This window comes from Rhinatrema bivittatum, chromosome 2 (assembly GCF_901001135.1).
Source record: "Rhinatrema bivittatum chromosome 2, aRhiBiv1.1, whole genome shotgun sequence".
Classification (NCBI taxonomy): domain Eukaryota; kingdom Metazoa; phylum Chordata; class Amphibia; order Gymnophiona; family Rhinatrematidae; genus Rhinatrema; species Rhinatrema bivittatum.
The window spans coordinates 240,851,843-240,865,815 of NC_042616.1; the positions used below are offsets into that span (position 1 = coordinate 240,851,843).

Sequence of the window (13,973 nt, forward strand, 5' to 3'; positions counted from 1 at the left end):
AACTTTGCAGATCTCCTCCACGGGAACTACTTGCAAGTGGGCCACCAACGCTGCCATGGCTCTGACAGAATGAGCTTTGACAGGACCCCCAAGCTGCAGTCCCACCTGGGAATAACAAAATGATGCAATCCGCTCGCCAACTGGATATTGTCTGTTTGGCAACAGCAACCCCCAACCTATTCTTACCAAAAGAAACAAAAAGTTGGGTGGTCTGTCTCTGGGCTTCTGTTCGCTCCAGATAGAAGGCTAAGGCTCACTTGCAGTCCAAACTGTGCAGTGCTCGTTCACCCTGGTGCAAATGGGGTTTGGGAAAGAACACTGGCAGGACGATTGACTGGTTAAGATGGAAATCCGTCACCACCTTAGGCAAGAACTTAAGATGCGTAAGCAAGACTACCATGTAATGATAAAAAAAAGGTGGGTAAGTCACAAAGGCCTGGAGCACACTGACCCTGCATGATGAAGTGACCGCCACCAAAAATTCCAGTTCAAATACTTCAGGTCACAAGTGTGCAACGGCTCAAAAGGAGCTTTCATCAGCTGAGCTACCACCATGTTGAGGTCCCAAGACATAGCAGACGGCCTTAGGAGAGGCTTCAATTGAAGAAGGCCCCGCATGAAATGAACTATAGGCTGAACCGAGATGGGCATACCATCTACATTGTGGTGGTATGCGCCGATTGCACTAAGATGAACTCTGATGGAGTTGGTTTTTAAGCCAGCTCTGAAAGGTGTAGAAGGTAATCAAGCAGTTATTGTGTGGAGCAGGAGAATGTATGTAGGGCTTCTGCTCACACCACATGGAAAACCTCCTCCATTTCAGTCCATAGGACTTTCGAGTGGAAGGCTTTCTAGAAGCCTCCAGGACCCGAGACACATCCTCAGAAAGATCAAGTAGCTGCAGGATTAACCTCTCAACATTCAGGCTGTGAGGGACAGGGCCTGGAGGTGGGGATGCTGTAGCTGCCTTGATCTTGCATGATGAAATCTGGGGAAGTTCCCAGACTGATCGGTTTCCAGATGGATAATTCCCGCAGGAGTGGAAACCAGACCTGTCTTGGCCAATGAGGGGCTGTAAGGATCATAATCCCCCCTGTCCTTGAAAAGCTTCAAGAGAGTCTTCACCACTAAGGGAATTGGAAGATATGCATACAGAAGACGCTTGCCCCAATGATGGGCCAGGGCATCTCAGGCTGTTTTGCTGTCTGACCTGGACATGGAGCAGAACCGAGGCACCTTCCTGTTGCAGGGGGACGCGAACAGATCTACATCTGGCCTTCCCCAGAGGTGGAATACCTGATTTGCTACCCCTGGTCCAGGGAACACTCATGGGCTCTGAAGGCTCAACTGTCTGCCACCAAGTTCTCCGTCCCGGCCACATATATGGCCCTAAGCACTATCCCATGAGACAGGGCCACGACCAGATCTGCATGGTTTCCGGAGGTACGATCCCATGCCTCTCTGCTTGTTGGCATATCAAATGGCTTCTTGGTTATTGGTCTGCATCAGGACAACTTTGTTGGACAGCCTATCTCTGAAAGCCCATAGCACATACCTGATCGCCCAGAGCTCCAGGAATTTGATTTGACAAGAACATTCCTGAGCCATCCACAAGATCGTGGGTGCTAAGCTCATCCACATGAGCTCCCCACCGTAGGGTGGATGCATCTGTGGTTAACACAATTGGAGTTGATAGACTCCAAAAGGAAATACCCTGTCCCAGATTGGAGAGTACCTGCTACCAGGACAAGGAGTCCCTGAGAGATAGGGTGACTCAGATGCAATACTGGGGGCTCTGAGTGGCCTGGCGCCACTGTGAACACAGGGTCCACTGGGCTCTGCTCATATGTAAGCATGCCAATGGAGTGACATGGACAGTTGTGGCCATGTGGCCCAACAACCTCAACATGTGCCAGGCTGATACCCGCTGGCTCTGTTGAACGTCTGCTGGAATAGTCACCAAGGTGACGGCCTACTGGCATGGCAGAAAGGCCTTGACCTGAGCCGTGTCTAGCAGGGCTCATAAAAAGTCCAATTGAGGTGAATGGCTGAGATGGGACTTTGGGTAGAAAAGAATGAACCCTAGTGACTCCAACACTTGAATGGTCAAGTGCATGGGCCGGGTGACCCCTGCCTGAGATATGCTCTTGTCCAGCCAATCTTCCAGACAGGAGAAAATATGCACTCCCAGTCTGCGGAGGTGTGCCACCATTAACACCACAGGCACTTAGTGAAGAACTGTGCAGTGGAAACGAGCTCAAACGGCAACACTGGGTACTGAAAGTGCTGTTTTCCCACTATGAATCTCAGATACTTCCTGTGACCTGGGAAGATCTCGATATAGGTGTGTGTGTCTTAGGTCGAGGGAGTATAGCCAGTCTCCTTTTTGTAAAAGGGGGATCAAGGCGCCCAGGGGAACCATCGTGAACTTTTCTTTTTTTAGAAATTTGTTCGAGGCCCTCAGATCTAGGATGGGACTGAGTTCTCCTGTTCTCTTTGGACTCAGGAAGTACCTAGAGTAGAATCCCCGCCCTCTTTGCCCTGGTGGTATGGGCTTGACCGCACTGGCCATTAAGAGGGAGGAGAGCTCCATTCAAAGTACTTCCTGATGTGTTACCGGTCCCCAAAATGGGCATGGGGGCAATTTGGTGAGATGCCCCATAGTTAACCTTGTTACTTATATGTTTCTGTTCCTCTCGTTTCTCTCCTCCTACTTGTTGGGGTCTCCTTCCGACCCCCAGTTACTCTTAGTATCCCTTCTCCCCCCCCCCCCTGTTATTTGTAATTTCCACCTTTTTGTTATCATGTAAACCGACATGATGTGTATTTTAATGTCGGTATAGAAAAATTGTTAAATAAATAAATAAATAATAGAACTGATACCCCTGGTGGACGATAGATAAAACCCACTTGTCCGAGATTACACTGGGCCACTGGTTCGCAAAGAACAGCAGCCTGCCCCCGACTGAAGGGTCCATCATCCTAGGTATAGGAAACTGGCTTATGCTCCCTACAGCCCAGTCAAACCCTGTCCCCGAAGTTGACAGAGGAGCTGGCTGGGCTTGGGAGCTCTCTGCTGCCTGGGATGGCCACGGGAGCTCTGATGTTGTGGGCAGATCGAGGAGGCGGAGGATAGTACTTCCTTTAGTGAAAGAAAGACTTCCTGGGCCTAGCCTCGATGGCTTCTTAGAGGAGGATGATGTTTCTGGAGTACTGGGAGAGAGTTATTGGAGGGTTTCATGATGGTCCTGGAGTTGGGCTACAGCATCCATCACCCTATCTCCAAAAAGATTCTCTCTAGTACACAGCGCATCAGTGAGTCTTTCCTGTACCTCATGTCAGATATTTGAGGACCGAAGCCATTCTGTGGGTGCAGACTCCCATGGCAGAGACCCTCGCTGTCTTGAAAACACAGTTCACCCACATTCCTCATATTTCCCGCACTCTAGACCTTTGTGCACCAGCGATATGAGGGTGTCTTGCTGCTAAGGCAGCTGCTCAGCCATCTCCTGCACCTGCTTCCAGATGTCCCACGAGTACTGGCTCATACAGAGTTGGTAGGCAACGAGGCAGGCAATAAGCATGGTGTCATGAAACACCTTCCTCCCAATAATTTCCCATTGCTCTGTGGTCCTTTCCCAGGGGCACGAGGAATGGGTCCTAGAGCACTCGGCCCTCTTGAGGGCAGACTTGACTACCACGGACAGGTGAGGCAGCTGATGCTTATCGAATCTGGCAGCCTTCTGGACGAGGTAAACCCTGTCTGCCTTCTTATTAATGGGAGGCACTGTGAGAGGGTGTTCCCAAATCCTCGGCAGCAACTCCTTAAGTATCTTGTGTACTCCTTAGTATGCTCCATGATTTGAAGGATCTCAAGCATTTTGTGCCTGGCATCCTCTTCAGTTAAAAGCTGGAATGGGATGGCCTCCGCCATCACTTTTGCTCATCTGGAGGAGAAGGGTCTGACGGGAGACCATCAGAGTCCCCCCCATCCAGCTGATTCTCCACTCCATGACACACAAACCAAGGGTAAGGAAACTGTGAAAAAAAGAATCTGACTTAGGATTTTAAAGTGGGGACTTATAAGTACTTGATTTGAACAGACTGCTGTTGGTAATCATTTACAAATTTTGATTGTCTGAGGACCAATCCACAGTATATGACAAAATACACAAGTATACATACATAAAATAAAAATCACTAATCTTTAAAAAAAAAAAAATGTCACCTACAATTTGGCTTGAGAGATCTCAGGAGAGCTACATCAAGAATGTTCACATACGGTATTAGCTTTTAGGTTAAATTGCTGTAGTTAATTATCTTTACATTCAGTGACTATTCTATTCTGTGTGCAATTTCTAATACTTTCTTACTTGTATCATATCATTTAGTTCTGATACTAAAGAAAATAAAATTTTCATGAGTGGTGAAAATCATCCTCTATATAATCTAGGTTGCATGTTTTCATTGCTAGGTAATTCAATATACATACTTTAAATGAGATCCCACTGTTTTTTTTTTTTTTTACTGTTTTTTTTAATATAACAAACTTTGCATAAAAACAAATATTTTTCCAAAGTAAAATTTGTACCATGTCTGACATTGTATTCAAATTGTGTTATAACATACCATATTTATAATAACTTTGTTGGCTCTCACATTGTCTTTTTATTTTTTATATAAGGATAAACCACTATCTGTAACAAGATCCTTTACAGTAGGCTTCCTAATAGAAAGGATAGACAAATCATCCTACCTGGGTTATGTCTGATGACATTTCTTAAAGCCTCCAAGGCCATTTCCACCCTTCGCAGCCGATCTCCATGCTGTTCTGACTCTACTTTTCCAGTTTGAGTAATGGCCATCAATGTGTGGAGGTACTGTGCTTGGGATCCAATGTAATCCAGAAGACTAGCAGCAAATGCTTTTGGAAGCTATGCCAATAAAGAGATAGTTTTAAGCAAGTAACGAGGCGCTGCATAAAAAAAAATTATATATATTTTGATACTCACATTGACAATCAGGAAATAAGATACTGTATGGGCTCTAAATATAAAGAAATGATCTAACAGGAATTTGGAATTGATTTACATTTGGAAACTGCAATGAACAGATATCTTACTGCATAGCAAAATAAATGGAAGCACACTTCAAATTCAAGGAATAACACAGCGTCAGAATTCAAATCATGGTTATATAGGTTTAAAGAAGACCAGAGTTCCATCATGTTCATCCTCCTCCTGTTTTCCCAACAGTTCTCTCTACATGGCAAGCTAGGGTAAAATCAATTCTGCAGCAATGAAAAAATTTATTCCTGACCTCCAAAACAGCAACTGGCTGACAGCTGCTGGAATAGCATTTTCCTTAGTACATAGCATATCTATTTTCCACTTTTATTCATTTGATGTCTCACCTTTTCATGAATATAACAAAGATTTACAATAACATTAAAATTATAGTCATAAATAAGCATAAACAAATGTACATGACAAATATTCTGCATTGGCATATCAATACTCCAGTTCCAGCCCTCTAGTATGCTTCTGGGTAAATACATAGTATATAACCAAGTCTTCAGTTTTTCTCTAAAAGAAAAGTAACACTGTTGTTGCTGTATTTCCCAAAGGAAAACTGTTTCACAAACATGGGCCAAAATAAGAAATCACAACCAACCAGATGTATAATTGAAAAATCCCCTATGCAAATGCAAAACCCAGTTGTCACAAAAACAGAAATGGACTTTTATAAATTAAAGCAATATCAAAAAATTATTATGCAAAATATTTTTGCAAATACATGTTGTGTCACTGTCAACTTAGCTTTTGACAGGGGAAGAGTAATTGGCAAATTTATCATACCTGCAAAAACATTCTGCAAAGTTATCAATATCTGTTTCTGTAGTGACAGTTGAGAATCATCTGCCTGACAGATCACTACCAGCAATGTAGAATTTTTGCACACTGAATTTTATAAGCCTAAAATGTTAACTGTATAATGTTAAAGCCATATTCAAAATCAATAGAATACATAACTAAATGAAGTATATTGTGACTTACTGCACATGGATAAGTTTGAATAATGTATTGTTGAGATTACTTACCTGATAATCTCCTTTTCCTTAGTGTATGCAGATGGACTCAAAACAAATGGGTATAGTGTGCTCGTGCTAGCAGTTGGAGACGGATCTGATGTCAGCACGGGTACATATACCCCCACAGGAAGTGTAGCAAATCAGTAATCTTCCTTGCAAAAGCTTTTATGGATATATGTGTGACTGACCGATCGATTAAATGAACAGGATTACCCTGACCAATTGATGGTAGCTGGAGACCGCCAGTGTACTCAGCCGGAAGGCGTCGACACCCGGCAAGGTGGATGCCCTATATAAGAAAACATGTCTTACTGTGAGTCGGCGAATCCCCATGTATACTGGCAGCCAGGCGGGATGCTGAGTCCATCTGCATACACTAAGGAAAAGGAGATTATCAGGTAAGTAATCTCAACACTTCCTAGCGTGTAGCAGATGGACTCAAAACAAATGGGATGTACAAAAGCTACTCCCGGACTGGGCGGGAGGCTGCCCGAGGACAGTGTAGGATCGCCCTCGCAAATGCTGTGTCCTCCCTGGCCTGGACGTCCAGACGGTAGAATCTGGAGAAGGTATGGAGGGAGGACCACGTCGCCGCTTTACATATCTCTGCAGGCGACAGCATCTTAGTTTCTGCCCAAGAGGCCGCTTGCGCTCTGGTAGAATGAGCCTTGACCTGTAGAGGCGGTGGTTTTCCTGCCTCTACGTAGGCTGCCTTGATAATTTCTTTAATCCAGCGGGCGATGGTCGGCCGTGAGGCCGCCTCCCCTTGCTTCTTCCCGCTGTGCAGGACGAACAGGTGGTCCATCTTTCATACTGCTTCTGACATTTCCAGGTATGTGGACAGCAGTCTGCCGATGTCGAGATGGCGTAGCATTTGACCTTCTTCCGACTTCTTCAGACCTTCCGTGGTAGGCAAGGATATGAATACTTTTGTCAAAGTTTCTAGAACTTTGACTGGCACACTGAACATGCCCAGCATGCCATAATCCCTGTGGCCACTGGGATCTCATTTCAGTCTCGTTTGTAGCAAAAGGTGAGAGAGAAAAAATAAAATAAAACGGTTTCAGACCCAACACTGCAGGGTGGCGGATGGGTTTCGTGAGGAACATAAGAACATGCCATACTGGGTCAGACTAAGAGTCCATCAAGCCCAGCATCCTGTTTCCAACAGTGGCCAATCCAGGCCATAAGAACCTGGCAAGTACCCAAAAACTAAGTCTGTTCCCATGTTACTGTTGCTAGTAATAGCAGTGGCTATTTTCTAAGTCAACTTATTTAATAGCAGGTAATGGACTTCTCCCTCCAAGAACTTATCCAATCCTTTTTTAAACACAGCTACACTAACTGCACTAACCACATCCTCTGGCAACAAATTCCAGAGTTTAATTGTGCGTTGAGTGAAAAAGAACTTTCTCTGATTAGTTTTAAACGTGCCACATGCTAATTTCATGGAGTGCCCCCTAGTCTTTCTATTATCTGAAAGAGTAAATAACTGATTCACATTTACCCATTCTAGACCTCTCAAGATTTTAAACACCTGTATCATATCCCTGCTCAGCCGTCTCTTCTCCAAGCTGAAAAGTCCTAACCTCTTTAGTCTTTCCTCAGGGGAGCTGTTCCATTCCCTTTATCATTTTGGTCGCTCTTCTCTGTACCTTCTCCATCGCAACTATATCTTTTTTGAGATGTGGCGACCAGAAATGTACACAGTATTCAAGGTGGGGGTCTCACCATGGAGCGATACAGAGGCATTATGACATTTTCCGTTTTATTTACCATTCCCTTTCTAATAATTTCCAACATTCTGTTTGCTTTTTTGACTGCCACAACACACTGAACCGATGATTTCAATGTGTTATCCACTATGACGCCTAGATCTCTTTCTTGGGTGGTAGCTCCTAATATGGAACCTAACATTGTGTAACTACAGCATGGGTTATTTTTCCCTATATGCATCACCTTGCACTTATCCATATTAAATTTCATCTGGCATTTCGATGCCCAATTTTCCAGTCTCACAAGGTCTTCCTGCAATTTATCACAATCTGAACAATTTGTCACTGAACAATTTTGTATGATCTGCAAATTTGATTACATCACTCTTCATATTTCTTTCCAGATCATTTATAAATATAATGAAAAGTAAGGGTCCCAATACAGATCCCTGAGGCACTCCACTGCCCACTCCCTTCCACTGAGAAAACTGTCCATTTAATCCTACTCTCTGTTTCTTGTCTTTTAGCCAGTTTATAATCCTCGAAAGGACATCGCCACCTATCCCATGACTTTTTACTTTTCCTAGAAGCCTCTCATGAACTTTGTCAAATGCCTTCTGAAAATCTAAATACACTGCATCTACTGGTTCACCTTTATCTACATGTTTATTAACTCCTTCGAAAAAGTGAAGCAGATTTGTGAGGCAAGACTTGCCTTAGATAAAGCCATGCTGACTTTGTTCCATTAAACCATGTCTTTCTATATGTTCTGTGATTTTGATATTTAGAACACTTTCCACTATTTTTCCTGGGACTGAGGTCAGGCTAATCGGTCTGTAGTTTCCCAGATCGCCCTGGAGCCCTTTTTAAATATTGGGGTTACATTAGCCACCCTCCAGTCTTCAGGTACAATGGATGATTTTAATGATAGTTACAAATTTTTACTAATAGGTCTGAAATTTCATTTTTTAGTTCCTTCAGAACCCTGGGATGTATACCATCCGGTCCAGGTGATTTACTACTCTTCCGTTTGTCAATCAGGCCTACCATATCTTCTAGGTTCACCGTGATTTGGTTCAGTTCATCTGAATCATTACCCATGAAAAGCTTCTCCGGCAGTTGCAACCCTGGATAAATTATGGAACCTTGTGGCTAGCTTAGGACAGCTAGTCAAAGACTGTGAGAGTAAATATGAAAAGGTGGAATTAGAATTACAGTCCCTAAATCTAAACTTGGGTGGACAAATAAAGGATTTGGGAAATAAGATGGCTGAGATGGAATTAAAGACAAATCAAGTGCAATTGGTGAATCTTAATTTGATAAAGGACATAGGGATCCAATCCAAAAGACTGGAATCCCTTGACAACTACACAAGGCACTTGAACCTGAGATTTCTAAATTTTCCACGAGCTTTGGGTGAGGATACCCAAAGCACACTAACAAAGTTTCTTGTTGAATGTTTAAAATTCGATGAATCTCAGATACCAATAATTAATAAAGCCTTTTTCTTGACCAAATCAATGAAGAAAACTGGAGGAAATCAAACTGATGTAATGAAGAACTTAACACAGTTTAAAGAGAGCTCTGCTATTGAAATCTTAGATAGAGGAATTGTGATGGTGTGGAGTACCGCCTGGTCCTGCAGAAGTTTAGTGTAAGGCAGATAGGTAACTAGAGCCTGCAATTCACTAACTCTGCGAGCTGAAGTGATAGCCAAAAGGAAAATCACTTTCCATGTGAGATATTGAAGTTCACAAGAGTGAAGAGGCTCGAATGGTGGTTTCATGAGCCAACCCAGAACTAGATTAAGGTCCCAAGAAGGGGCCGGAGGACGTAGCGGAGACTTGATGTGGAGCAAGCCCTTCAAAAAACGTGTTACAAGGGGGTGTACTGATATAGAGACATCCCCAACACCTTTATGGAAGGCAGCTACCACACTGACATGCATTCTAATGGAGGAAGTCTTAAGACCTGACTCTGATAGATGCCAGAGATAGTCCAGAAATTTCGGGATTGGACAGGAAAAGGGACCAAGGGACTGAGAAGAGCACCATGACGTGAATCTTTTCCATTTGTAAGAGTAAGCTTTTCTCGTGCAAGGCTTCCCTGAAGCAAACATGACATGGGAAACTGGCTCAGAAAGGTTAAGTGGTTAAGGATTAACCTTTCAACATCCATGCCTTCAGGGATAAGGCTTGAAGATTGGGATGTCGTAGGCACTTGTCGTTTTGAGTTATCAGAAGGGGGTCCTTTCCCAAGGGAATGTGCCTGCGGATGGAGAGGTCCTGAAGTATTGGAAACCACACTTGGCGTGGCCAGTGAGGTGCTATCAGGATCATGGTTCCCTTGTCCTGATGTAACTTCACGAGAGTCTTCGAGAGAAGAGGAAGTGGAGGAAATGCGTAGAACAGACCGGTTGCCCAAGAGAGGGAGAGAATGCATCTCTGGGTTGAGAGTGTTTGCTGCGAATGAGAGAGCAGTAGTTCTCCACTTTGCGGTTTTGTGGGGACGCAAAGAGGTCTATCCGAGGATATCCCCATTGTTGGAAGATGGAGTTCGCTACCGAGGGGTTGAGAGACCACTCGTGCAGTTGAAAGATGTGACTCAGCTTGTCTGCCAGGACACTGTCCACTCCCGGTAACCAGGTGGCCCTGAGGTAAATTGAATGGGAGAGAGCTTCCTCCCAAATCTGCGCAGCTTCCTGACACAGAAGGAAGGAGCCTGTGCCTCCCTGTTTGTTGATGTACCACATTGCCACCTGGTTGTCCGTCTGAATCAGGATGACTTGATTTGAGAGGCAATCCTGAAAGGCCCTGAGAGCATATCTGATTGCTCGAAGTTCCAGGAAATGTATTTGGTGTTTGGCTGCCTCTGGAGATCAAGAGCCTTGTGTCTGCAGATTGGCTACATGGGCTCCCCACCCGAGGTTGGAAGCGTCGGTGGTGAGAATGATTTGAGGATTTGGAACCTGGAAGGGCAATCCCTGGAGGAGATTGGTCTGATTTTTCCACCAGGCAAGAGACAGACGGAGTGAGCCAGTAATGCGGACAATGACCGACAGAGGCTGAATAGCTTGAGTCCATTGAGCCCTCAGAGTCCAGTGCATGAGTCTCATGGCCAAGCGGGCCATTGGTGTGACATGGACTGGGGGCGCCATATGTCAGAGGAGGACGTGAAATTGGCGTGCAGTCGCGGAGTGCTGAGACTGCAGCTGGTGAGCAAGGGACGCAAGAGTCCGTGCTCGTTGTCGAGGTAGGAAAGCTTTTGCCTGTAAGGTGTCCAAGTCTGCCCCAATGAACGAGAAGGTTTGAGATGGGACTAAGTAGGACTTGTCGTAGTTGATGAGAAATCCTAGCAAAACTAGAGTGTGTAAGGTTAGATTGAGGGACGACAAAGCACTTGCTGAGTGGGAGCCCTGATTAACCAATCGTCCAGGTAGGGGTAGACGTGAACACCTTGGGTGCTAAGGAAGGCTGCGACAACTACGAGGCATCTGGTAAAGACTCGTGGCGCAGACGCTAGGCCGAATGGGAGCACTTGATATTGATAGTGCTTGGGGACTACTAGAAACCTCAGGTACTTGCGATGAGCTGGAGTTATTGCAATGTGGGTGTATGCGTCCTGGAGGTCCAGAGAGCAGAGTCAGTCTCCTCTTTGTAGAAGAGGTAGAAGCGATCCCAAGCTGACCATCTTGAACTTTTCTCGTTGAAGGTACTTGTTGAGGGCCCGTAGGTCTAGAATAGGACGGACCCCTCCCAATTTTTTGGGGATTAGGAAGTATGGGAATAGAACCCTAGGCCTTGCTGAGAGTGTGGAACGGGTTCTATTGCTCTTGACTGGAGAAGGAGGGAAACCTCTTGATCCAGAAGAATGGAGTGTTCAGATGTTCTCCACATTGGAAGAGGTGGGGAGTCCGGTGGCAGGGCGAGAAAGTTTAGATGGTAACCTTGAGCAATGATTGCCAATACCCATTGGTCGGAAGTGATTGAATGCCACAAGTTGTGGAAGTGGCACAATCAACCTCCCACTGGTATGTGCGACAGAGGAATCTGGCTGCTGCTCTCTAAGTGGAAGTCAAAAACCTGAAGCAGGTCCTGGTTGAGGAGCTGCTTGGATGGTGGCGGGTAAGACTTCTTCGGGCTGAAGAAAGACTTCTTAGAGTCCTTTCTGAAAGGCTGTTTTGAGGAGAAGTCAGAAGGCATCAAAGAGAGCTGTCTTAGGGTCTCATGATGGTCTTTTAATTCTGCTACCGTCCGTTGAATCTGCTCGCCAAACAGATTATCTCCGACACAAGGCAGGACGGATAACCGGTCTTGTACTTCTGGGCGAAGGCCAGAAGACTTGAGCCAAGCCCACCGCCTCACCGAGATGGCAGCTGCAGACACTCTAATAGAAGTGTCAAAAATGTCATAAAATGTTCTAATCTCATGCTTGCCTGCCTCAAAACCCTTGTTGACTAGGGTTTGTAATTGCTCTTGAAATTGCTGAGGCAGAGAGTCTGAGAAGTCCTGTATCTGCTTAAAAATGACCCTGTTATATTGGGTCATATAAAGCTGATAGGCGGCAATTCGGGAGATGAGCAAGGCCCCTTGGAATACTCGGCGACCAATGTTATCTAGGAACTTCTGTTCCTTTCCAGGAGGAACAGATGAGTAAGGCTTTGACTTCTTTGCCCTTTTTTGTGCAGACTCTACCACGACCAAGTGGTGATCTAGCTGTGATTTTTTAAATCCTGGGGCTGACTGCACCATATAGGTAGTGTCAGCTTTCCTGTGTACTGGAGCAATGGAGCCAGGATGTTCCCAGTTCTTCTTGAGGAGATCGAGAAGGACCTGATGGATGGGAAAAGAGGTAATTACCTTAGGAGCATCCAGGAATTGGAATAACTCCCTCATCTGGTGCCTATCATCCTGTTCCGTCTGTAATTGAAAGGGAACTAATTCAGACATTTCCTTCACAAAGTTTATAAAGGAGAGGTCTTCTGGAGGAGAACGCTTTCTACTCTCAGTGGGTGAAGCTGGTGAAGGTAAATCATCAGTGTCTGTGGAAGTATCATCACCCCAGATATCATAAGGATCAGCACCTGTTCCTCTAGGAACTAGAGGGGGACAGGGTGGTTGGATACATGAAGGTCCCGGTCTAGGCTCCGAAGGAATCAGAGGAAATTACCGGAGGCACTGATGATGGCATCGAGGGCATTGATGGATGACTTTGGTGGCGCCGATGGACGTATCGACACCGATGGATGGGTCGGTGGCGAGGGACGTATTGGCATCGATGGCTGAGGCAGAACTCCCGATGGAGGGAGACGGAACGGTGTTTCTCCTCCCGATGATGCTGTCAGTGGGGATGGCATCGGAGCCATCGGAGACCCGGGATCCATCGGTGGAAAAGCGGCTGTAAGCGCTTCCATCCTGGATAGCAGCGGTGCCTGAGCTGCCGGAATCGGGTCGATGATCGATTCCACAGGCGGTACAGGTGTCGGAGGAATCTGAAGATGTTGCATCGCCTTGTCGATGGCCTCCTGAACCATCCGGTCCAGTTCTTCTCGGAGACCTGGAGCAAGCAGCCCTGGTTCCGGAACAGAAGAAGGCGGCAGAGACATAGCCAGAGGGATCACCGTTAAAGGCGGTGTTGCGGCTCCCGATCAGATGAGGGTTGCCTCGGTGACCCAGTCGCAGGAATGGTCGGTGCCTTTCCTGGACGGGGTCTCTTCGACAGCGGCTCGGTCGATGATTTCGCTCCCTCGATGGTCCGAGTCTTATGGTGTCGATGGCGATGTTTCTCCCTGTGATCCCCTCGATCCTGAGGGGGAGTAGAGGGTGTCGCTGGCAGAGAAGTCGTCGATGCCGGTCGTTCACAGGTCGGTGGTCGATGCTGGCGCGAAGTTGACGGTGCCGGTTCCGATGACATCGATGCAATGGACGGAGTCGGGGTTTGAACACAGAAGAGAAGTTCCATCTTCACCATTTTGGCCTTGCGACACTTCGTTGTCATTAAGGCACATTTGGTGCAGGTCAAGACATCGTGCTCGCGTCCTAGGCACATTACAGACTTTATGGGGATTTGTGATAGACATGGTATGGGTACAGTCCGGGCACCTACGAAACCCCTACGCCTTGGCCATGGAAAAAAATCGAGCCATGGTACGGTCGACGGCCAGTAGG

At 46.0% G+C, this 13,973-nt stretch overlaps 1 protein-coding gene across 1 annotated transcript in view; it reads right to left on the reverse strand.

Annotated features, from left to right (window-relative positions):
- The window catches only part of DNAJC13 (DnaJ heat shock protein family (Hsp40) member C13), a 701,712-nt gene that overhangs the window by 161,483 nt on the left and 526,256 nt on the right, over positions 1-13,973 (reverse strand). The window contains 1 exon segment of the mRNA XM_029587070.1: positions 4,757-4,934. Coding sequence (XP_029442930.1) covers positions 4,757-4,934 — 178 coding nt within the window.